General features: G+C 36.6%; 2 protein-coding genes across 2 annotated transcripts; one reads left to right on the plus strand and one right to left on the minus strand.

Moving 5' to 3' along the window:
* Positions 1–1994: 1994 nt before the first annotated feature.
* LOC112855134 (olfactory receptor 11H2-like) lies at positions 1995–3393 on the minus strand. The gene is made up of 2 exons (XM_025918681.2): positions 3374–3393; positions 1995–3012 (listed from the first exon to the last, which is right to left on the minus strand). Exon 2 carries the CDS (start codon positions 2979–2981, stop codon positions 1995–1997), a length of 987 nt encoding a protein of 328 aa, XP_025774466.2. The 5' UTR covers positions 2982–3012; positions 3374–3393.
* A 12747-nt stretch (positions 3394–16140) lies between these two features.
* Positions 16141–17088, plus strand: OR4Q3 (olfactory receptor family 4 subfamily Q member 3). Its single transcript, XM_025919267.2, has one exon. It carries the CDS (start codon positions 16141–16143, stop codon positions 17086–17088), a length of 948 nt encoding a protein of 315 aa, XP_025775052.2.
* The last annotated feature ends 7923 nt before the right edge of the window (positions 17089–25011 follow it).

Consider the following 25011-nt stretch of genomic DNA (forward strand, 5'->3'; position numbering starts at 1 on the left):
ATTATTTGTAATTGTCTGTTAAGCAAATCAATTAAGTAGCCTCTGTACTGAATGTTTTTGAGCTTCCTGACCCACTTCTGATTTTGGCTGCATAGAGTCCCTTGGGAGCTCAGAATCAGCCTGATGGCATCCCTTCCCCCTCAGTCCACACCCATGTGTTGTTCTGCTTTTTTCCCAGGGCATTTTCTGAAGTCACAGTCGCTGGCTTAGCATACCAGCCAATACATTTTGGAAACATAAGGAGTAAAGGTGCAACCATAGTTATTTGATAAACGTTTTAGCCTTATGCCATTCAGATAGACAATTCTCAGAGGTTCTAGGGGAATCAATCCCTCAGTGATTACTGTAGCTTCTTCTTAGTCCTCATTCCTGTTTCCTGAATCTACTTCCCAATAAAATACCTGCACCCAAGGCCTTGCCTCAGTTTTTCTTTTGGGACAACCCCAAAAAGCCATTCTTTTTTTTTTTTTTTTTAAATTTTTTTTTCAACGTTTTTATTTATTTTTGGGACAGAGAGAGACAGAGCATGAATGGGGGAGGGGCAGAGAGAGAGGGAGACACAGAATCGGAAACAGGCTCCAGGCTGTGAGCCATCAGCCCAGAGCCTGACGCGGGGCTCGAACTCACGGACCGCGAGATCGTGACCTGGCTGAAGTCGGACGCTTAACCGACTGCGCCACCCAGGCGCCCCCCAAAAAGCCATTCTACTTTAATTGTGTTGGAAACAAATAATTGGTAAACCACCTGTTAACAAAAGGATTTATTATCTGACAGTTAAGTTCACTCACTGTCACAGTAGAGAGATCAGTATTTCAAATGACTCATTTAATGCCCTAACTAGAAGTATATATACTTAAGCAATGTTAATATTAAGATCAGAATAGGTGAAAGGCAAGCTTTATATTTGAAGTGGGAGAAGAGTGATTGTGTGAAATGAGGCCGTATGAAGCTCCAGCAACCTGCGTGTTCTCAGGCACAGCAGATTTAGGAAAATGTACATATGTAGTGGAGGATCCGGAAATTGACCTATCTATGCTTATGTACCTCTTGGAAAGTCTTCATGTATTCCATGGATATACAAAAGCCAGTTTGAGGATTAATTCTTTAGAATACTGTGTGTGCATGTACACCAAAACTAAACCAAACCAAAGAAAAACTTAATCACAGGGTATTTTGGATGTAAATGAAAGAAATCTACTCTACGTCCCAAGAAAAGTCGAGGAGATCTGTTGTAAAAGGGCTTTGCCGATAGTAATGGGAGGTGACTTACATGGCAGAGTCTGTGATTTCTTTTGATTTTGTTAAAGAACATGAAAACACAGAATTCATAAATATTCATATTCATTTAACATTTATTGCATGCTTTCTATGTGCAAGAGATGTCTCATTATCTCATTAGAACCACACACTAATTGTTCTCTTGTGTAGAAATTACCATTCCAATTTTAGTTGAAATTAAGTGACTTGCCAAATTCATATAGTTGATTGATGGAAGAATGAGTTCCTATCCAGACCTTCTGATTTAAAGTCCCATATCCTTTCAAAGACATCACAATGTAATTGATGTTGATCATCTGCTAGATGGCTAGAAGTTGAACAGAAACATAAGGCTTTCCCTATTCCCACCACAGACACAAATGTCTCGTATTGCTTTGACTGAAGTTTTCCTTAACACTAATTTCTACCACCACAAAACCCAGGCAAAATTAAATGTTTCTTTCTTTGTGTTTCTGTGACAAATTGTATGTATATTGATAAGAACATTTATTGCATTTTATGGTGATTATCTTCTTACTTGTCTGTCTCCCCTACCAGATTGTTATTTGATGGAAGAGACTCGGTCTGAATTATCTTCCTAATTATCTTTATAATCCAGTGCCAAGCAAAGTGTCTAATATGGAGGAGGCTTTCAGTGACTATATGTCCAATGAATGACTGCTCAAGTGAATGAAAGTAAAAGGGTGGCCATTTCACCCATATCTTACTAAACTAGATTATTTCACACTTCTGCTGGGTCTGCTGTCAAAGACTTTTAAAGACATTTTAAACTTTTCCAGAACTTTCCAGAGAGCATTTTTCATTTCCTTATTCCTAAGACTATAAATCAAAGGGTTGAAGAGTGGAGTCACCATTGCATAGAACAAGGTCATGATCTTTGGCATCAGGGTAGAATGGCTGGATCCAGGGCTCACATGCATCACCATAATCGTCCCATAGAATAACAGCACCACGGACAAATGGGATCCACATGTTGAAAAGGCCTTATGCTGACTGGATGCTGAGGGCAACTGAAGCACAGCAAGTAGAACCAGGGCATAGGAGATGAGGATGAAGAAAAAGCTAAGGAGGATGATGAGGGAGCTTAGGGTATAGCTGATGAGCTTGGACACGGGGGCAGGAGCACATGAAAGGGTCAGCAGTGGGCCTGAGTCACATACAAAGTGGTCAATTGCATTAGGACCACAGAAAGGCAGTTGGGAGATGAGAATAACAGGTACCAGATACCAGAGAAAGCCACATACCCAACAGGAAATTGCTAGGTTGAAAGACTGTTGTCTGGTCATAACTGTGGCATAATGCAGAGGATGACAGATGGCAAAATAGCGATCAAAGGCCATTGCTGAGAGAAAGAAGCACTCAGTGGAACCCATGGAAAAGAAAAAATATAATTGAAGGAAGCATCCAGTGAAAGAGATGGTCTTGGTCTCTGAGAGGAAGTCGATCAGTGTGTTTGGAACAGTGGAATTGACATACCAGATCTCCAGGAATGCAAAATTCCCAAGCAGGATGTACATGGGGGTGTGGAGATGTTGATCCCAAAAAACAGCACAGATAATGGCTCCATTTCCCATGAGAGTCAGGAGGTAGATGATGGAGAAGAACATAAACAGGATGACCTGAATCTCCCTGCTGCAGGGAAAACCCAGAAGGATGAATTCTCTCACTGACTCAGAAGAGGATCCTGATCCAGAGATGTTCATTTAGGATGTAATCTGTGCAGCAATGAGACATCACCATGAGACCAAATCCTAACAACTGAGCATAACATACAATGTCCTTCATGATCTGATCTTTATCTACTTATTTAACCTCATCTCTTTCCCTGTGCACCTTTGAGCTCAATGTCCAGTAAGAATAGTTGCATTTCCACCAAATGACATGCTGTTCTCCCTACCTAAGGTGTCTTTTGCTCCTTCCTTCTTTCTTTCTATCTTTTTGCTTTTCTATCTCTTCAGTGTATAAGCTTTATGAGACAGAAGTTATGTTTTTCATTTCTGTATTATCAATGCCTAGTGCAGTGCAGCCTCTATAGCCATGCCCACATATTTGCTGAATCAACATTAAACAAATGACTCATTATTTTTTTAAGCTAGAATGAATGAGAAGTAACATTCTAAAATCTTTGGTAGTTTTCTGCACTAAATAATTTACACCTTATACTTTGTATCATGGATATTTCTTTACATGTTTTAGCTTACCTACTAGACTATCAACCTCTGAGAATAGAGACCAACTGTTAATCATCTTTGATTCTTTTCCTGTATCTAATACATTATATTTTAGGCCATATGTACTATGTAATTGTTAAATGAGTAAATCATTATACCTTCAGTTGAATCTTAATTCAGATTTCTATCTAGAAGCCCTTAATCATTTCATGTATGTAGGGAAAGAACCATTCCATTAGACCTTGAAGCTGGGAGGGAAATTGTAGCGGCAGATGAGAGTAAGAGCATACTACAAAGAGGAGGCAGTAGACCAATATGGTATGTGATTAGAGTACCCAAATGTACCTGTTTGTCTGGAACTGTCCCAATTTTAGCATTGACGGCCTTGTGATTCAGGAAACCCATTAGGTCCAGGGAAGCAGGATGGATGGTTAGTCATCCTATTTGAGATCCTGAAGTGGACCCAGACTACACTAAAAATGTATATGCACTGGTTCCTTTGGGTCCTATTGAAATCTATTCCTTTCAGTTGTCCACAGAGAAAAGGGAAAGGTTGTAAATATGACCTATGAAAGTACTGAGAAGATACCTGGGAACCATAACAAGGAGCTGCCCAAATTCCTTTCCTAGGACTTCTCGATGTCTGTGCCATCTGAATACTCTAGTTATCAAATACAGCTACATGACCAAGGTCCTAGGGTGGGTAGATGTAGCCCTGATACATTTCTTTCCCTCAAGACTAAATTACTCAGTGAAGCAGCACTATGGACCCAGAAGATTTTCTTTGAGAAACTCTGCTTTTCTCTGCTCTTGTGGCCCACTTCAGACAGTACTTCAATTCATATTTCTGTAAAAGTATTATTAGAAGAAAAGTACTCCATGAAGCCCAAGAAGAAATATAACTGGAGGAAGCAGCCAGTGAGACAGATTGACTTAGTATTTAAGAAGAAATAGGAGTTTGTGTTCTGATCTAGATTGAGTTGATTATTTCCCCAAACATTTAATGATCTGGTTTCTGTGGCCAACTTAATGAAGAAAATGTATAGCAACTCAGGGAAGAGGAAAGACCTGAAATAGTTTGATTTGGTTTCTTCACTTAAGGTAAAGAAATACTTCGCTCTTCCCAAGGAGTCTTCTGGTGTTGGTATTAAGTATGTTTATGTCTGACATATCCTGCAGGACTTTTAATTTCTCCATGCCATTATCTTGGTTTGGACAGGTTTTCTGCCTGGGTCTGCTTCTCTCAGCTTGCAGTGATATATCATACGATCTATTTTTACCAGATAAAACCATTACTGTGATTTTCCCAGCTGTGGCTACTCATGAGTTAAATATGTATGTGTGTGTTTACATATATATACACACGACATGAAGAGCCAACATTAGTTTTAAATGCATTTATGAAACATCTCAAAAATGATTTGCTTTTCCTAATTTCATAACCTGCTAAGACTTCCTAGTGAATGGTATTTGTATTGTGACTTTGTCTTCAGTGCTATGTCTCTTTGGAACCCTGGAGTGATGTGTACATACAGCTCCTAAAATGGAATCAGGGAAACAATGCTTTCAGTCCTGTTTAACATTATCTTCTATGAGTTCTTGTCATAACTGACTCTTGTTTTCAAAAGAACCTATCTTGGAGTTGTGAAAAATCTAGAAAAATTAATGTTTTAGAAAGCTGATTCATCTGTACTTACCTCAGTTAGTGGCAAACACCACGACTTTGCCAGGAATTAAAGCTATTTGGATTTTGTCCTTCAGATCTTTCATCAAAGATACTAAGAACAATAACAAAAATTAGGATTATTTCTCTAGGGGGAAAAAAAAGGTAGGAGCATGATGCAATTTCTGCATACTGGTAGCTATGTCCTTTCTTCTCAGTCTCAATTTTAGTCTCAAAAGTGTGGATTCCAAGACCTTCACTGAAAAACAAACTCTCTTTTGTTCAATTAACTGTGCAGTGGTTGCCAGAGTCTCATCAGGGGAGATGCCTGGAAGATGATGTGGGAAAGATATTGGAAATTGTTTCCAGTTTTTAATTTTGACGAAAGGATTCAAGTAACACCTACATAAAACATTTAATATAGAAATAGAGTTCTGGAGAGGACCCTATTCTCTATATATTCCTAGTCTGTATTTCCAGAGATTGGCCCCTTGTGTATTTTAAAAAGTGACTTCTCACCTCAATAGTCCTTTGGTAGTCCTTTGGGTAGGCTAGTCTCTCAGGCCAGCATCTGCCTTTACTTCTGTGATTAGGTGTCTTTGGTAGAAGAACTAGGAAAAATAAATAGTTGTGTAAGATGAATATGTGGCTATGTCTCCTGAACTCAAAGCTAATTATGAATTGTCCTTTATTTTGTAAAACCAAGGTTCCTCTAGGGAAAGGAGGCAGCCCTATTGTCAATCCCCAGAGAGATGTAGAAAAAAAAATTTCTGGCTTATGAGGAAAAAAAAAATGAACAACTTAAAGACTGAAATATTTGTTTCTAGTGCAGGAAGTAAATCCATTATGGTACATTTTACATTTTTGGTTTTCTTCAGAATTAATGTCTTATTGTATTAGCTTTGTAGTGTCATAGCATGATGAGCTCTCTCAAGATTCTCTTAACATTCTTCTAAGCTTTTGTTTTTTTAAGTCTATTTATTTTGAGAGAGAGGGATAGAGAGAAAGAGAGTACATGAGCAGGAGAGGGATAGAGAGAGGGGAGAGAGAATCTGTCAGTGCAGAGCCTGGCATAGGTCTCGATCCCAGGAACCTGAGATCATGACCTGAGCAGAAATCAAGACTTGGATGCTCAAGTGACTGAGCCATCCAGGTATCCCTCTTATAAGCTTTTGTGTGTGCATGTACTTTTTTTTTTTTTTTTAAGAATTATCCTTTTTTGGGGGCGCCTGGGTGGCGCAGTCGGTTAAGCGTCCGACTTCAGCCAGGTCACGATCTCGCGGTCCGTGAGTTCGAGCCCCGCGTCAGGCTCTGGGCTGATGGCTCAGAGCCTGGAGCCTGTTTCCGATTCTGTGTCTCCCTCTCTCTCTGCTCCTCCCCCGTTCATGCTCTGTCTCTCTCTGTCCCAAAAATAAATAAACGTTGAAAGAATTATCCTTTTTTTGTTGAGTATAAGGGGCCCATATAATCATATTATAAAAATATTTCCTCTAATATGTTTCCTGCACATTTCTTTAAGATCTCACCATCTGACTGACTTTTTAGGGAATTTCTGGAATCAGGCATAGTAACAAAGAATAATCAAATTCCCACTTGTATTTGGCATTTGAGCAAAAAAAAATTTGAAGAATAAAACATAGGTTTTATTTATATTTATATATTTATATTTATATAAAAAATAGGTCATTATAGTGCAATGCGGGGATCTTTGAGCATCAAGAGTCAGTGTGAGTTAGAACCACAATATGTATATGGTGATTGGGAAGAATTACAAAACGTAGAGTGAACAGGAACCAAGATATAGTTGCCCACTTAATAATTTTGTCTAGGATCAGTTCTTTCCATCTTAATGTCATCTGTGGTAGACATACCACAGGTTGTCAACTATTATCTTTTGTACCAATCCAAATGAAAATATGTCCATTTTGTAATGAAGAAATTTTTTCCAAAATTTGTGTACATCATGGTGGGGAATTGCCCACTGTGATGGAGATACTTTTATTAGCATCAAGTTTGCAAGGATATTGGAAATTCACTGGAATTTTCTTCTGCCTTAGTGAACAGTAACATTTGGCATGTAGATTTGTTTTCTGTGGTATTTAGATTCACTTTTTGCTGACACATCCCCACCACTGAGTTAGCAGTTGGCAGGCATTTCTTCTCCATAAAAGTTAAAGGTCAGCATCGTTTTTTTAACATCCATCCCTCCCATCCCTAACAGATTTCTTCCATCATGGCAATTGATTTCAACTTCTCTATTGTGTAACATCCACATCCAATGACACCAGGCAGATGTATAAACATGCTGATTAATGGATATTGGGATATATATTTTTTTTGAGAAAAGATAACCATCCAGAAATAAAAATGAAAATATAATGAAAATTAAAAATTTATGGACAGGTTTAATAGTGGATGGGACAGCAAATAAGAAAATAAATTAACTAGAGACTACATCAGAAAACTTTCTACATTAATGCATTTTGAATAGACAAAAAAGAGAGAAAAATGGAAGAGAGGTTAAATATGGAAGTCTAACAGTTTAATTAGTAATCCTGAAGAAAGGAAAAGTCAGAAACAATATTTAAAGAGATCATATCTGAATAATTTTTTAGATTTGGTCAAGCATAAAAAACTAAAACTTCAAAGAGTAAGTCCAATACATTCGAACACTGAAAATTAAAAATTCACACTCTACAAATTATAAACAATGGAAACTAAAGACAAAAATAATAGCTGTAAAGGAATGTGAAGAAAAATAGACTCTAGTTCCTGCCTTCTAGTTCTGTGACTTATTCACTCCATAATTGGAAGCCTGCAACTCCCAATCTCCTTTACCCATTTTGCCCATTTTCCCATCCTCCTCCCCTCTTTCAATCATCAGTTTGTTCTCTGTATTTATAGATATGATTTTTTGTTTATTCATTTGTTTTGTACTTTAGGTTCCACATATAAATGAAAACGTGATATTTGTCTTTCTCAGTCCAACTTATTTTATTAGCATAATGTTCTCTAGGTCCATCCATGTTGTTGCAAATGGCAACAACAAGTCCTTTTTTTGTGACTGAGAAATATTCCATTGTGTGTGTGTGTGTGTGTATACCTATATCATCTATCTATCTATCTATCTATCTATCTATCTATCTATCTATCATCTCTATCTGCCACATCTTCCTTATCCATTTGTCTACTCATGGACACTTAGATTGCTTCCATACCTGGGCTACTGTAAATAATGCTGAAATAAATATGGCACATGTCTTTTTGAATTAATGTCTTTGTTTTCCTTGGGTAAATACCCAGTCGTTCTGTTTTCCACTTATCCTAAAGATATAACTCTTTGTGTCCCCCTTTGTATGCTTAAGATGAAGAGTGTTTATTATAAGGCTCCCCACGTAGGGAAGACCCTGGGCCTTAACTTCTTTTTGCAAAGCTTCTGAAATGAATCCCTCATTTGCCCTGACACAATCCTGTCAGGGAAAATGAAGGTTTCGTGCTCCACTGTTTTGTTTATTTCTCTGGGTTCTGAATCACCCAAAGAATCCAGTGTTGTTGTTCCCTTCTATCTTGTTTTTTGATGCATTTTATCATTTTTTTTCTGTTGGTAGTAAGTCTAAACAATTTAGGTTTCTATTATTAGTAATTAAGGCAACTCTTGTCATTTCTACTTCTAAAAAAATCATAATTTGTCCATTTCTCTTTGTTTCTACTGCTTTTACATTACTCCATGCTTAAAAATGTCTGATCTCTTAAAAATATCAAATCTTTCCATTTATGCCTATTTCCTTTGCCAGTATCCTAGTGTAACTATTATTAGTTCTTTTCTGGAAGGCAGCCAGTTACCTGCTTTCCCATTTTCCTCTATCTGATCCTTCTAGAGTGATACTATAAAAAAAATTTATGAAATAATTTCAGTTACTTTTAAAAAATTACTTCAAATTCTTTCCACTCTTTTTAGAATAAAGTCCAAACTCCTCACCATGACCTATAGGACTCTGGCTACCTATTGAAACTCATCTCATATTCCCCCTTGTTCACTGTATTTTAGTCACCATGCTCTCTAACGTTGGTGCCTCTCACTTGCTCTCTATTACATTACCCTGTTTTTTTCATTCATAGCAGTTATCAAAATCTGCAATTATTTTATACCTTGTCTGTCTTTCATACTAGAATGTTTACTCTGTGAGGGACAGTGTCGCTTCTGTTCAAAATAATTATGAACTCAGTCATTAGCATAGTGCCTGGCATGTATTTGTAGCATTATAAATAATTGTTGAATGAAAATACATGTTCTTGTTTTTCTATAGGAATTTTTACATGTTATCTGTGTTCATATTTTTTTTAACCTATGGTTGGATTTGTTAACTGCAGCTGAAAGTTCTCTTTGTGTATGTAAATGATGAAATATTTTATCCTTCTTGTATGAGTGCTAAATATGTTCTTGTTCCTAGAAGAAATCTATATATTATATTGTAGAGCTTCTTCAGTTTAATGGTGCTCTAATTCTAGTTGGTTATGGAGAATAAGTTCTTTCACAAATTTTAAATAAGGGAAAGAAATAAATTGAATTTCTAACAATTTAAATGTGCTAGCCTTTTAAGAAAAAAATGAACACCTTCTAACAGAAACTGGTAGCTCAGAAGCGTTTATATGTAAGAATCCAAGTTCAGGTATTCAGAATAATTCCTTGGACAAATCAAAAGGGCTGGTTAGTTTGGTTTAGAAGGAACTATAAGTTTTTCTTCATCATTTTATAATAGATTAGAATATAACACAAATTTACATTTTATTTTTTGTAAGACCACTTTGTTTTCACATAGGAAAATTGGTTAATATGAATTTAATAAACTTCATCTACTGGTTTTACTGATCAGATGAGCTAGCATTAATTTCACATATCTAGCATTATTAAAAATGTAAAATTATGTGTTCAACCAAATTGAATGTTTTCTAATAAATAGTTTATAAATAGTAATTGTGTTGTTCTGTAATGTCATCTTATATATAATTTCCAATATCCTTTATTAACTTTAAGGCCTTGGACTAACACTAACTTGATAATTGATGAAAAATCTTTGGATACCTAGACAACTCTTAATAAGATAGAACACAAAAATATTGATTGTGAGGCCCAATTTTAATTTGCTTCCTATTTAAGAAATATAAACAGAGATGCATGGGATTATAGGCATTTATGAAATGTATGCAATATGGTGATCTGCTGAGATGCTTGTGTGTGAAAGATATTCTCAAATATCAACTCTTCTGTTTGTGCTAGTGAGGAAATAGAAGTTAGTTACTGTCTTAGTTCTTTTGGGATGCTATAACAAAAATAGACTGGGTGACATATAAACAAATTTATTTCTCATAGTTCTGGATGCTAAGAAGAGAGATGTAATGGAAAACTGCTAAATTGTGTTAATTTTCTTTTTAGTGTGGTAGAAAAGGTAATCCCAAAGGTTAAGATTGTGTTGCCCATTAGGACATTAACCAGTTTACATATAACTTAGAAATTTTATTTCAATGTTTTTTTTAATACTCTATATGAAGCCACATTTTTATTTTTTATTTTTCATTTTTTTTGAAATTTATTGTCAAATTGTATTCCATACAACACCCAGTGCTCATCCCAAAAGGTGTCCTCCTCAATACCCATCACCCATCCTCCCCTCCCTCCCACCCCCCATCAACCCTCAGTTTGTTCTCAGTTTTTAACAGTCTCATATGCTTTGGCTCTCTCCCACTCTAACCTCTTTTTTTTTTCCCTTCCCCTCCCCCATGGGTTTCTGTTAAGTTTCTCAGGATCCACATAAGAGTGAAAACATATGGTATCTGTCTTTCTCTGTATGGCTTATTTCACTTAGCATCACACTCTCCAGTTCCATCCACGTTGCTACAAAGGGCCGTATTTCATTCTTTCTCATTGCCATGTAGTACTCCATTGTGTCTATAAACCACAATTTCTTTATCCATTCATCAGTTGATGGACATTTAGGCTCTTTCCATAATTTGGCTATTGTTGAGAGTGCTGCTATAAACATTGGGGTACAAGTGGCCCTATGCATCAGTACTCCTGTATCCCTTGGGTAAATTCCTAGCAATGCTACTGCTGGGTCATAGGGTAGGTCTATTTTTAATTTTTTAAAGAACCTCCACACTGTTTTCCAGAGTTGAAGCCACATTTTTATATTATCTTTTGAACTGGCTTCATTATCCTGCTCTTCTTCATTAAGAGTTAAATATAATTTTTGACATGTTTTAAGCACCTTTTTGAGAATTTTGTTTATAACATTTAAAAAATTATATTTGACAGCAACAATTTATAAAAAATATTCAATTACTAATCACAGCAGCTGTGTTTTCTGTATAAGATCCATACATAGGCACCAATTAGATAAGTTGCTTGAAGCATCATCAAGAGATTCGGGTATTGTAATGAAGGCTCTGTAACACCTTGAGGGAAGTGTTTCTGCTTCTATAGCTTGCAGTGTTAACTTGGTATTTATCATTCAGCCTTGCCTACTTCAGGACCATGTTTCATATAGAAAGCAGTGAGAATCATTTTACTCAGGTATAGATTGACACATGGAAATTGGTAGCATAACCAGTGCCAAATTAATCAATCCAAAGTAAGTAAAAGGGGTGGGCTGTGTTATGCAATAAGGTCTGACTGTTTTGGAGTCTGTGGGGTCTAAGCTCAGCTTTTTAGCAAGAACTGAGATTCAGACAACAGCAGCCTAGAGAATCCTAAGGCTCATTAGGCTGAGCAATAGCATAAGAACCATAAAAGCCTCAGACACATCCAGAGCCCTGGGGACAAGAGGTCTTTCCAATTGTACAGCCAGGCCTCAACTAGAGCTTGACTTATAAGAAAGCAGTTAGGGCACAGACTCAGGCAACTATGATGATCATCTGAGAATTTATAATTTTGCTGGTCTGAAAGTATGAAGAGATTGGTGGGAGGAATAGCAGGGTAACACATTCCTTCCTCAAATCCACATAGCTCCTGACATGTAATCATGTAAGTTTCTAAAATGTGTTTTTTTAAAGCTCCACTCACCCCATTTGCTCCTCTTTCTATCTCTGAAACCATATTTATACTTCTCTGACATTCATTGTTTTTAAACTTAAGAAATCATTTGAGTTTGTTCTAGGTTTATACCCTTAGATGCATTCACAGAGCAATGAAATTCTCATAGCATCAGGGAATTCTAGGACTGGTGATGTCTTGGAAGGTAAAAACAAGGTTTGGATAAAATAGGATCAGCTTAATATAACAAAAGCACTGGACCCATGGCAGTATTGTCTTAGGATTACCTAATTCTACAGTAGTTCCTCTTAGATCCTATTTTCCATTTATTTATTTCAGTTGCTTTTTGCTAAATTCTTAATTTCTCCCAAATGAAATTTAAGATGCAATATTTCAAACAAAGATTAGAGCAGAAAGATTAGAGCAGAAGGATTATACCTTCCTTCTCAGTTGGAGATACCATCATAGGTATCATCTTCAATGAATGGTGTACATTTCCTGGTGTTACAGGAGAAATTAGAAAATACATCAAATGCCCCCAAAAGAAATTCACATAGCATTTAAGTCTCAACTGGTAAATCTCTTTCTGTCATTGTTGTGGTCAAATTTCTTCTTCTGAGAATACTTTTAGCTCAACACAGGCAAAAATAGACAAAATAGCAAAATACATTGTTTGAAAAAACCACAACCACTCCCACAAGGAAAATTTTATTCCTTTTTTTAAGTATTTTCTGTGTAGACCTCTCTAGTTCCTTGCGTAGAAAAACTAGAGTAGTTGCTTAACTGTCCACAAATAGCCCTTGATTGTTTAAAGAGTTTGGTTTTGTTTTCTTTCCTCCGTGCTGCTTTGGGTACTTCCATAAAGGCTTTCACTTCTCATTAAGCATTCTCCTCAATTCCTTTGTCTCTTTTTGCCAACTTAAAAACATTTTTATTGACTTTCACGAATTCTTAGTTTATTCTTTGAATGTGAAGCATGAAACACTTGATAGGGTGAATGTTGCTTCCCAGATCCCAGCAGGGGGTCAGCCTAGGAAAATGTTGTGGTGGAAGGTATTTTTAGGTGATGGACAGTCCCTCATGCCTAGAGATAGTGCTGGTTTTGTCCTTCACAGAATACTCACAGGCTGGATTTCTTACTGTGAGCAGAGACTTCAGAAATACAGAAACTGGAAATATTTCTTCCAAACATGGCAGTTAATACCGCAAATGAACTTTCTATATTGGTTGGCATTGTGTTTTCATATTATCTGAAGGCAGAAAATTTCTTCAGTTAGTAAGAAATTTAAGAATAACCAGAATCTAGCCCATACCTCAATTAAAACTCAAATATAGAGTTGTCTGTATATGTCTCATGATATGTAATGATTTCAACATCACTATTAGTGAAGTCCTTTTATGCTAATGTCCTAGGGATGATCTGAAAATATTTATTGTACTGAAGTCCCTGAATATTAAATATTACTTTAAAAAGTTAGATCATAGACTAAGACTTAACAATGTTTTGGAGTAATTAGGTTTTAACATTTTTTACATACTCTTAATCTACTCTTCTGATTGGTTTAATTTTGTCTGTTTTAGTACAAGCTTATCTTTATATCTGTCCTATGGAAATAATAAGTGTGTAATACAAGTGACTACCCTTTGCATATTGTTTTCACATTAGGAAATAATCACATTATTACTCAGCCATAAATTATAAGAATGCTTTGGATTCTGCTTTTCCACTTGTTTTTTTCTTCCTTGTTTTCAGAAACCTCTTTTGAATTTTTAAAAAATAATTTTGGTTGTTCTTTCTCAGGCTCTTTCTAGTTTTCCAAAGATGAGGTTTGAAATTAGATGCAGAATTTCAATGAAAACTTGACCTCGTCTAATTAAATATTTTAGATAATTGGAAAGAACACCAGATTGCCATTTCCATATGGAAATTCACAATCTTTGGTATATCCAAAGAGGATTGGGAAACTTCCATTCTATTAGAGTTCAAGTAGGGCTGTACATATGACAGAAAATGGTTTCCTGTCTTTTTTGCTTTGTTTTGTTTTCCAAAATGCATCTACAGAGTGAGATTATTTCCTCCATTATTTATCAGATTGTAGAATTAGATGCACCTGGGCACCTGATATAGGCAGGTGAAGAGGATGTTCACATATGTGGTATGATCAAGACATCCAAAAGTTCCTTTGGCCCCAAATCTCTCTCTCACTTGCTTATCTTGAAACAATATGTAAAGCAAAATTTCTTGGTATTAAGAATTCTTATTTTTGGATTATCTGAATAATTATCAGATAACTTTACCTGACTTATTTGAGAGAACCAAGTACAACCTGGAATGCATAACTGAGACTGAAGACAGAAAAATACAAATTTTGTCTCACTTAATATTTTACCAAGAGCTAGTTCTAGATTGAAAATCTAATCTAGACAGAGAAACATCTGCTAATTCTTAACCACTTCAATGGAAAGAATGTACCAATGTTCCCTGATTTTTTTATTTGTAATCTGAGATATTCTCACCCAATATTGCAAGTGAATGTAAATGTAGAGAAGGAGAAAATGGATAAAACAATATCGTAGTGTAAACTTTATTTCTTTTAAGTGTACCTATGGTTGTTGAAAAGTCCAAAAGCAGCATAATTCTGACTTCCCTCATTATCCTTTCCTATGAAATGGGTCATAATGAGCCTCTTTTGTAACTGTCTCAATGATAAGGATCATTGCCCTTGGTCTCTGCTTTTGGTGATTAGTGTGTTCTAGCCACTATCCTACTCATCTTAAGTTAGATGATTCCTTAAACTTTAAAGACAAAGATTTAATTTCCTGTTACCCAGTGTCTACAAATTTTCCAACCTCCATCACCTATGATAATAAATAAAAACAAAGAACATGAGCTTCTTTTCTTTTTTTTTATTTATATATGAAATTTATTGTCAAATTGGTTTCCATACAACACCCAGTGCCATGAGCTTCTTTTCAATCCTCCCTAAATAATTTGTTTCTTAACATGTGCATTTATAATAGTTACTAACTTTGTACAGTATAGTAATTTATAGTACAAAGCATTATTCCTTCAATTTGATAAATTATTACACAGTAAGCATTGTGGTGTAAGTATAGAGATTAATAAGAAATACTGCCCCACTTTAGGGAGTTAAGTAATTTTTTATTTAAGTGCATTTTATTCATAGATTATATTTGATTCTCAAAACAACCTTGGAAGATATTATTATGCCTATATTAGATTGAATAAACAAAGAATGAAACTTGGGTTTGATACCCTGCCTGAGGTCACTGAATTGGTGAGTGGTTGAGTTGGGCATTGGATCTAGACTTCATTCCAGAACTCTTGCCATTAAAGGCTATAGTTTTGTCTCTTACAAAAATGGAATGATTTTCATGTTCTCATCACCTCATGCCCAGGTAATTTTCTCCCTCCCTAGTTTGTTGTAAATGTAACTTAAAAGCATTATAGGAATGAAGGGTTGGAACGAATGCAATGTTCTATTTATACAGGAATATATTTCTTGTTCTTTTTATACAGGAATATATATTTCCTACCTCACAGAAATTGCTTAAGATTTTTCATGTTGGGGTCGCCTGGGTGGCTCAGTTGGTTAAGCGTCCAACTGTGGCTTGGGTCATGATCTCACTGTGCATGAGTTTGAGCCCCGCATTGGGCTCTGTGCTGAGCTCAGAGTCTGGAACCTACTTCAGATTCTGTGTCTCCTTCTCTCACTTTGTGTCTCCCACACTCATGCTGTGTCTTTCAAGAATGAATAAATGTTAAAAAAATTTTTTTAAAAAGGTTTTTCATCTTGGAATATGATTCCATAAACACCAGACCCCAAATCTTATATATATATATATATATATATATATATATATATATATATATATATATATGTATATATATATATATATAAATTTTTGTCTAAGTTAAATCTTTCTTCTTCCAACTTAATTCTTCTTTCTCTAGGTCACTTGGTATTCTTGACTTGATGAAAAAAAGAAATGATTCTAAAGTGACAGAATTTGTTCTTCTGGGCCTATCATCCTCTTGGGAGCTACAGCTATTTCTCTTCTTAATATTTTTGTTTTTTTACATGACTGTTGTTTTGGGAAACCTCTTGATAATTGTAACAGTGCGAGCTGATGCTCACCTGCTCCAATCTCCTATGTACTATTTTTTGGGCCATCTGTCCTTCATTGACCTATGCCTGAGCTGTGTTACCGTGCCCAAGATGTTAGGAGATTTCCTACAGCAAGACAAGATCATCTCTTTTTCAGGATGCTTGGCCCAGATCTACTTCCTACACTTTCTGGGAGCCAGTGAGATGTTTCTGCTGACAGTCATGGCCTATGATAGGTATGTTGCCATATGTAATCCTTTGCACTACTTGACAGTCATGAATCGTCAGCTATGCTTTCAGTTGGTTTTTGCCTCTTGGTGTGGGGGTTTCATCCATTCTATCACACAGGTCACGCTGGTCATACAGCTGCCCTTCTGTGGTCCCATTGAACTGGACAACTTCTACTGTGATGTCCCACAGGTCATCAAGCTAGCGTGCACGGACACATATGTAGTAGAGGTGCTGATGGTCTCAAACAGTGGTCTGTTATCTCTCGTCTGCTTTTTGGTCTTGCTATTCTCTTATGCCATCATCCTCATCACTGTGAGAACTCGCTTCCGTCAGGGCCACAGCAAGGCACTCTCTACCTGTGCCTCCCACCTAACAGTGGTCAGCCTGATCTTTGTGCCATGTGTATTCATCTACCTGAGGCCTTTCTGCAGCTTCTCCGTGGATAAGGTATTCTCTGTCTTTTACACAGTGATCACACCTATGTTGAATCCTCTCATCTACACACTCAGAAATGCTGAAATGAAGACTGTCATGAAGAAGCTGAGAAAAAAGCATGTGGCATCCTTCTGCCATATTAAAGGATGAACAGGAAGATGTGATTTATAAAACATAACTTTCTTGGGACATTCTTGACTCATCCTGTACATGAGTACATGCATTAAACCAATTTGATGACTTTGGTATAAAATCCAGCATAAACATTATAATTGCTGTTGATTGCTATTGAGGCATAGTGACTTTGTCAGATGTTAAATATTAAATAGGGAAGTCAGGAATGTGTAATGGCCCAGGAATTGAGTACTAGGCTCAAGAGGACACCTTGAAAGTCCAACTCTTCTATCCTTTTGTCTATAACTAGTCTTTATTTAAGTCATTTCACTTTGATTTTTTATTTTATTTTTTAAACAATCCTTTTTTTAAATTTATGTATTTATTTATTTTGAGAGAGAGAAAGTGAGTGTGAGCAAGGGAGGGGCAGATAGAGAGGGGGAGAGAGAGAGAATCTCAAGCAAGCTCTGCACTGTCAGCACAGAACCTGATGCAAGGCTCGAACTCAGGAACTATGAGATCATGACCTGAGCTGAAATCAAGTTGGACACTTAACCCACTGAGCCAACCAGGGGCCCCTCATTTTACTTTTAAATTCTCTTCAAATGAAAGAAGGTATCCCATCACCTTTTTTTTTTTGTCCTGGTCCTCTGGCTGTAACAACTCCTAGTGTCAGGAAGTTCCTTCTGATATATCATCAGAGTCTCTTCTGAAGTAGTGTGAATCCCTTTCATCCTGTCTCTAACAAAACCTGAAATAGCACTAACCACCCCACATATTGATGTTCACCCAGGAACTATGTTTTATATTGTGCCAAATTTTAGAAATGCACTTGAATTCAACTCACATAGTGAGCAATGCTCTTAGTGAAGCTTACGTGTGAAGGGAAGGAAGTGCCAGGTGATGGAAACTCCTAGTGTCCTGCTCTGGAGGCTTCTCTAGAGGAGGCATGCCATTCCTCTTGAGTGTCTCTTTGGGTGGAATCACATTGGGGCAAGTTGATAAGCTAGCTCTTCAACTGATCATAATGTTTAAGAGCTCTGACCTGTAAGGGGAGGGGTGAAGAAAGGAACTGTGGTTTAAAGTACTCATAGTTATTACCTCTAAGTCTCAAAAGTACTTTGCGGAGTAGGTAATATTATTCAACTTCAATTTTACAAACAAGCAGATTTATTAAATGACTTTCATAAGATCACTCAGAAAAAATATGATCAAGTAAGAAAGTAGGAATTTTAGATAATTAAGATTAAGCTAATATTTTTCTTTCCAGAAAGTCTTTACCCTAATTAGATGGACTAATTGTATATTTTGTGTTTTACCTAGAGAGGAACTTCAGAGGTAGGAGATCACTAAAAACATGCACAAAACATTTATGTTTAAGGTTATCTATTTCTGGCATAAGGATCTTTGCAACTTTTTATGTCTATGGAAGGGTATTAATTCTATTTACTAAATAATACTTTAATTATGGGTTTTTAGCAATATTTTTGTATGTACCCACTTATTTCCTGATCAGTTGCAGTAGAGAGGGTTTTTTAAATCACTTAGCTAAAAAACATAACTAAGGAAAGAATATTCGAAATTCCACCTAATATTAAGATTTACTAGGTAAATTGCAATGCCTGTGGTCATGTAAGAGCTTGGATGATTTCTTGATAGTTTGAGTGGGTTAGTATCCCTGGTACGGATCATACTCTTCTCTTTCACTCCACAACATTTCTACAGAGGTCCTTTGCCTGTAGTGAACATCTAGAAGAGCAGACAGGAGGACATTGTTAGCTACAGAGTAATGTGTGAGTTGACAAGAATATTTAAGTGGTGTTGTGGGTTAGCCAGACACATTTCAGGGACATGAAGTTCCAGGCTTCCTTTTCATATCAGCTGGATGCAACCTCCCTTTTTCTAATGTTCTTCTTTCCCAGCAAAATTTAGAGTCTTGGGAAATCATTTCAAATGTCCTGTTCATATCTGGGATTGGTAGCATTATATTCAGAAAAGCAAGACTTGTGTGTGTTTCCTTTTGCATTATTAATCCTCCATTAGTTGCATTATCTATATTAAAATTCTCTTTATTAATAAGTTGATAACATTTCTATTTTTCAGACTGTACACAATTGCTATCATCTCCAGAGTTCTCTTCTTAAATGCCTTGAGCCTACTTCCAGGGCCTGCCTGAGCCTCTTCTTTGGGTCTATCCCCCTGAGGACAGACCATATCACTGGCATGGGAACCTTCAGGTTGAGGGCACTGTGTGTAAAGTAGGGGACAGAGCCTGGAAATCTGGGCTTCAGAGTCCATATTCATACATGAGAGACCTCTTGTGTTGGGCTTTAGAGCCAGAAGAAGAGGTGGGCTGGGGACTAAGGGCCAAAGCTTGCTCTTTCCACACTACCATTCTGGTGTACAAATTCAAGGAGTCTGAGGATTTTGTAGCAAATATGATAGTATGAGAATATTGTTCTCTGAGTATGAAAATTTAAGTTTATTTAAATTTTGTTACCTTGATTTAAAGCTGTTAGCCATATGTTATTTGGGCTGCATTTGTATTCTTGCTCTGGGTCCCATGGATATTTGGGGTAGGTCTGCCCCCTGTTTCCAGATCATGTGGTCCTTTGAGGGGGTACTGAAATAACTGAAAGGAGACAAAGACAAGCCTGGTTTATCATATCATGAGAGGATTATTGACTTAATATTTCCAGAACACATGGAAAGTAAGATTGCACATTTATAAACTAGCTCCAAAGTACACATTGTGAATGGGCCAATGTGGTAAGAAAATCCTCCTTCCAGGGTGCCTGGGTGGCTTAGTCAGTTAAGCATCTGCCTTTGGCTCAGGTCATGATGTCACAGTTTGTGAGTTCGAGACCTGCATCAGGATCTATGTGGACAGCTCAGAGCCTGGAGCCTGCTTTGGATTCTGTCTCCCTCTCTCTCTGTCCCTTCCCCACTTGTGCTCTGTCTCTGTCTCTCTCTCTCTTTCAAAAATAAGCATTAAAAACAAATAAAAAAATAAAAACAATTTAAAAAAAAGAAGACAAAATCCCACTTCCCTTTGTCAAATTTCTCCCTTTAAGGGCCCTAAAAACTACAAAGTATTATTGGAGAGAAGTCAGCATGCCACCACAATATATACTTTTCTTTCTTTCTTTTCTTTTCTTCTTTCTTTCTTTCTTTCTTTCTTTCTTTCTTTCTTTCTTTCTTTCTCTTTCTTTTTCTTTCTTTCTCTCTCTTTCTTTCTTTCTTTCTTTCTTTCTTTCTTTCTTTCTTTCTTTTTCTTTTTCTTCCTCCCTCTTTCTCTTTCTTTCTTTCTTTCTCTCTCTCTCTCTCTCTCTCTCTCTCTCTCTCTCTCTCTTTCTTTCTTTCAATGTTTATTTTTGAGGGAGGGAGATGGAGAGAGAAAAAAAGAGAGAGAGAGAGAATGAGTGGCGGTGGAGCTGAGAGAGAGGGGAACAGAGGATATGAAGAGCTCTGCACTGACAGCAGAGAGCCAGATGCAGGGTTTGAACTCAGACACTGTGAGATCATGACCTGAGCTGGTCAGACACAACTGGCTGAGCCACCCCAGTGCCACACATTTACTTTTCATTTATAGAAAACATTTCCTGGGAGATATTCCTCTGATAAACAACTCTTGGTGATTTTTTTGATCTTTTAATATTCATTCACTCATTATTAATTCATTAATTCATTATTAATCTATTATCCATTTATTTATAACAACTATTTCCAGAGTGCCTCTTGTGTGCCTGGAAATGCGGTAGACATCTTGCCGTTTGGGTGTTCCACCAAACATCAACAGACTGCCCAAATATCTAATTATGAAGTCTCTCAATAAACACCAGAGGAATGTGAAGAGCATTCTAAGACAGTATGTAAGTCCAGATAATTGGGGAGAATAGAGCACAGAGGAGAGAGTAAGTCAGAAGTGTGGACCCTGGTGTGAGACAGCTTCATCATGCCCAGCTCACCACTTACTAGGGCACAAGGAACTTAATCTCTCAATGCTCCTTTGAGTATACAGTGAGGACAATAATAGCGTACAGAGCATAAGGTTCTCAGGAAAGCTACACAAAATAGTACTTGTAAAGCCCTAACAAGCATTTCTGCATAAGACAGAACTCAGTAAGTATTGACTGCTTATGTTACCATTACTATTATATTTTATGTTAAAAGGGAAATAGCGGCTGAAAGAAGACTGTACAATTGTTTGATCCTGAAGAATCACAGGACAGAAAGATGAATTAAGAGTTTTTGACTCCAGATCCATGCCATATGATAGTAAAATTCCTGGTAACTCCCCCATTGACATTGAAACCAACCTTGACACGAAATGTCATATTGGGCAATATATGCACTCTCAAATTTATGTTAAAAAATCACATTTTAAGTGTTTTTGAAATGTTCTGGTTAATTAAATGTATAGAAAAGTTACAAAGATAGTACAGAGTTTCTGTAAAGCTTGCACCATTTCTCCTATTGTTAACATCTTACATGATATGGCATATTTGTCAGAACTAATGAGCCAAAGCTGATGCATACTATTAGCTAAACTCCATATTTTATTTATATTTGTTTTATTAGATTATATTTCAGTAGTTTTTCCTTAATGAATAGGCTTATCTAAGTTATCCATTTTTTATTTATTGTATTTTTAGTTATTATCTTTATGCTTATTATGTTTCCAAGACGCTTTTTGTAATTATCCCATAAACAAAGCACCTGGTGAGATTCTTTTACTTAGAGAAAAATGGTGAAATCTATAATGTAAACACTCACAGAACAGTCTGCTTCCTCTCTTAAGTGAATAAGTCTTTCCTGTCCCTATCAATCTTGTCCTCTTTTTTTCTTCAGATATATAGTTTCTTATCTGCAAGTTGTATCTTGTCCTAGACTCTGGTACAAATATTATCATGGAATCTGTAGGGACATAGAGTATACGTGGGGATGAGAAAATCTAGGGTAATGCCTAGGAGTCCCCACATTATTCACTGGGCTACAGTACCACTCTAAATCTTGGGCTCAGGTCTACTGACTACGCTTGTTCTGAGACCAAGTCATGGTCCCAGTCCTCCCTTATGGTTTCAGTCCTGTCGCGTTGCTTGAGCCTGTAAACTACTTGCTGTTCTCCTCATATCTTCATGCCTCTGAAGATGTTGCTGCCTCTGCACTTCTTGCCTTCAGTACTCAGATTAAGAGTCTTATTTTCTCGCAAGTCATCTCTGAGCCTGTCCTTGTAGAGTTTTATTTTATTTATTTATTTTTTTTAATTTTTTTTTCAACGTTTATTTATTTTTTTTGGGACAGAGAGAGACAGAGCATGAATGGGGGAGGGCCAGAGAGAGAGGGAGACACAGAATCGGAAACAGGCTCCAGGCTCCGAGCCATCAGCCCAGAGCCTGACGCGGGGCTCGAACTCACGGACCGCGAGATCGTGACCTGGCTGAAGTCGGACGCTTAACCGACTGCGCCACCCAGGCGCCCCCTTGTAGAGTTTTATTTATTGGTCCTCATATGAATTCTCATAGCTTGGTGTGCTTATCTTTCATCAGCATAACACACACCATAGTTATTGTACTTTTGTTCCCTCACTCATTGGGCTGCCCAATTATTCAGTGGTTGTTGTATCTGGAGTGTCTGGCATGGTGCCCAGCACCAATAAATTCTTGATAAGGTTTTTTTTCCCAAATTGAGATATAATTGACCTATAACATTTTGTAATTTTAACATGTAAAATATGTTAGTTTGATGTTTATATATTGCAACATGGTTACTATAACTTTGGCCAACTCTTCTATCACATCATGTTATTATTATTTCTTTTCTGTGGGAAGAACATTTCAGATCTAATCTCTTAGCAGTTTTGAAGTAATTAATGACTACAGTTGGTATGTTGTGCATTAGATCTCTAGAACTTATTGATCTTCTAGTTGTAAGCTTGTTCCCCTTCACAACATCTCCCCAATTCTCCCACCCCCACCCTTGATAACTACCATTCTACTCTCTGTTTCTACAAGTTTCGCTTTTTTAGACTCCACATGTAAATGAAATCATACAACACTTGTCTTTCTTTGTCTGGCTAAATGTGTTTTTAAAGAAAGGAACGAAGGAAATGAAAAAAAAGAAGGAACTTAGGAAGAAAGGGAGGGAGGAAGAAAGGAAAGAAAAGAAAGATAAGGAAGAAAGAGAGAGAAGCACATGACAATTTTTCATCTCAAAAAGAATTTGAGTGGGGAATCCAGTGAAAACAGTATGCTCACAGTTAGCCATTCCTTGTCTGAACAGCCCCTTTATTTATAACCTAGAGTCATGGGACAATAAACTGCTGCTGACAACAACAAAAGGCCTTTCTAGGCTGCAATGTGATCATCCTTTCTGCCTTAGAAAAGCACCCTAACTGAGGTGAATGCTATTTGAATTACTGTATTTTCTCTTGTTGTGGTTGTGCCATTCAAACACACAGAACTTTAGGCATGACCTGGAAGTTCATGCTGCAATTCAATAACACATTTTATACTAGAGGGCAGAGGTGTAATCCTCAATTTTTGTCAAGCCCCCTTGACCTAAGTTCTTAGAAACTCATGCATGTAATAATAGGACTGAGGCAGTATCTTTACTGTGTCACTAAATTAAACATTTTGCTTGTGTACTTGAGCTTCGGTAGTTTTTAAAATGAATTTTTAAATGAAAACACTTTAATAGTTTTATAAACTAATATACTTGGGTTACTGGTCCAATATAGTGATACTGAGCATCACCAAGTTTCCTTTGCCCCAGCTTTAGCTATGAGTAAATTGTGCAAAGCTGGAAAAATGGCCTGCTTATTTTTAACTAGCAATTTACCAAGTAGCCTTCAATATGGTTTTACAAGGGGTCACTTCATGGGAATTATACTTGGCACTTTCCTGCCTAATAATACTCTCTAGATGCTACCTAATCACCTGGCCAGCCATTCCCTCAGGACTCTGATGATGCATAAAGATTGCTGACAGTTTCTTTCTCCTGGCAGCCAGGAATACAGAAATAAAGTCTTACAGACCAAGATCAGAAGCCATGGCATGGCTATAAGCTCATAAAATCCTTAGAGAAAGAAGGAGAGAACAAAGGAACAAACAGGACCTCTTCTCAGGCTGTAGGCATAATCGTCTTGTGAAATGCAACACACACATAAGAGAAACATCACTGTACACATTTCAATCTTTTAGCATGAATATCTAGATATAGATCACATTTCCATCTCAGAAAGGTTTATTGATCTAAGAAGATCTCAGGTTGTCCAAATCCATGTTGTGGGACCACACTCAAGAAGACAGCCAGAGTAAGTTTCCCCATCTGTAATGATAAGTTAACAACCAGGGTGAGAGGCAAGGGCAATTTTCATTGATTCAAATCATATTCAGGGATAAAGAGAAATCATTAAATTCTTCATCCACTTACAACAACTGTTATAATAATTCTTTTAAGTGATTTAGGAAATAGTTTGCTGTAGTTTAAGGTGTGTATCAATATTATTTCAGTTGGAATTTAGTTCTAGCTTTATCACTAGCAGTGCAGCCTACATAATTCAATTTCCTCTTACACTTCACTAGTTTCACTCATGGATAGATGAGTGGAATAAAGTCAAGTAATCACTAATATTTTTTTTATCTATGTAAGTATAAGATTTTACATAAGTTATGGTTCGATGTAAGAGGATTTGAGAAGGCCTTTTAAACATATTACTCTAAAATGAATGACTATGTCAGGTATTGGGTTTTACTTATCTTTTTTATATTCACGGCATAACACCAGACACAGAGAATGTGCTCAATAAATATTTATTAAGTGAAAGGATAAATAAATATTGGTGTTGCCTGAAATATAGAAGATGATATGGATGGTACCTTAAATAACCTACATGGTGTTACATTAACACATTTGCAAGTTGTTTTGAAGCCTTATTCAGATTATTATTCCTTATCT

Source organism: Puma concolor, chromosome B3 (assembly GCF_028749965.1).
Source record: "Puma concolor isolate L17-30 chromosome B3, mPumCon1.1.hap2, whole genome shotgun sequence".
Classification (NCBI taxonomy): domain Eukaryota; kingdom Metazoa; phylum Chordata; class Mammalia; order Carnivora; family Felidae; genus Puma; species Puma concolor.

Bases quoted from the DNA above. Each gene is read 5' to 3' on its own strand.
- LOC112855134 (XM_025918681.2), bottom strand. From the start codon at position 2,981: ATGAACATCTCTGGATCAGGATCCTCTTCTGAGTCAGTGAGAGAATTC.
- OR4Q3 (XM_025919267.2), top strand. From the start codon at position 16,141: ATGAAAAAAAGAAATGATTCTAAAGTGACAGAATTTGTTCTTCTGGGC.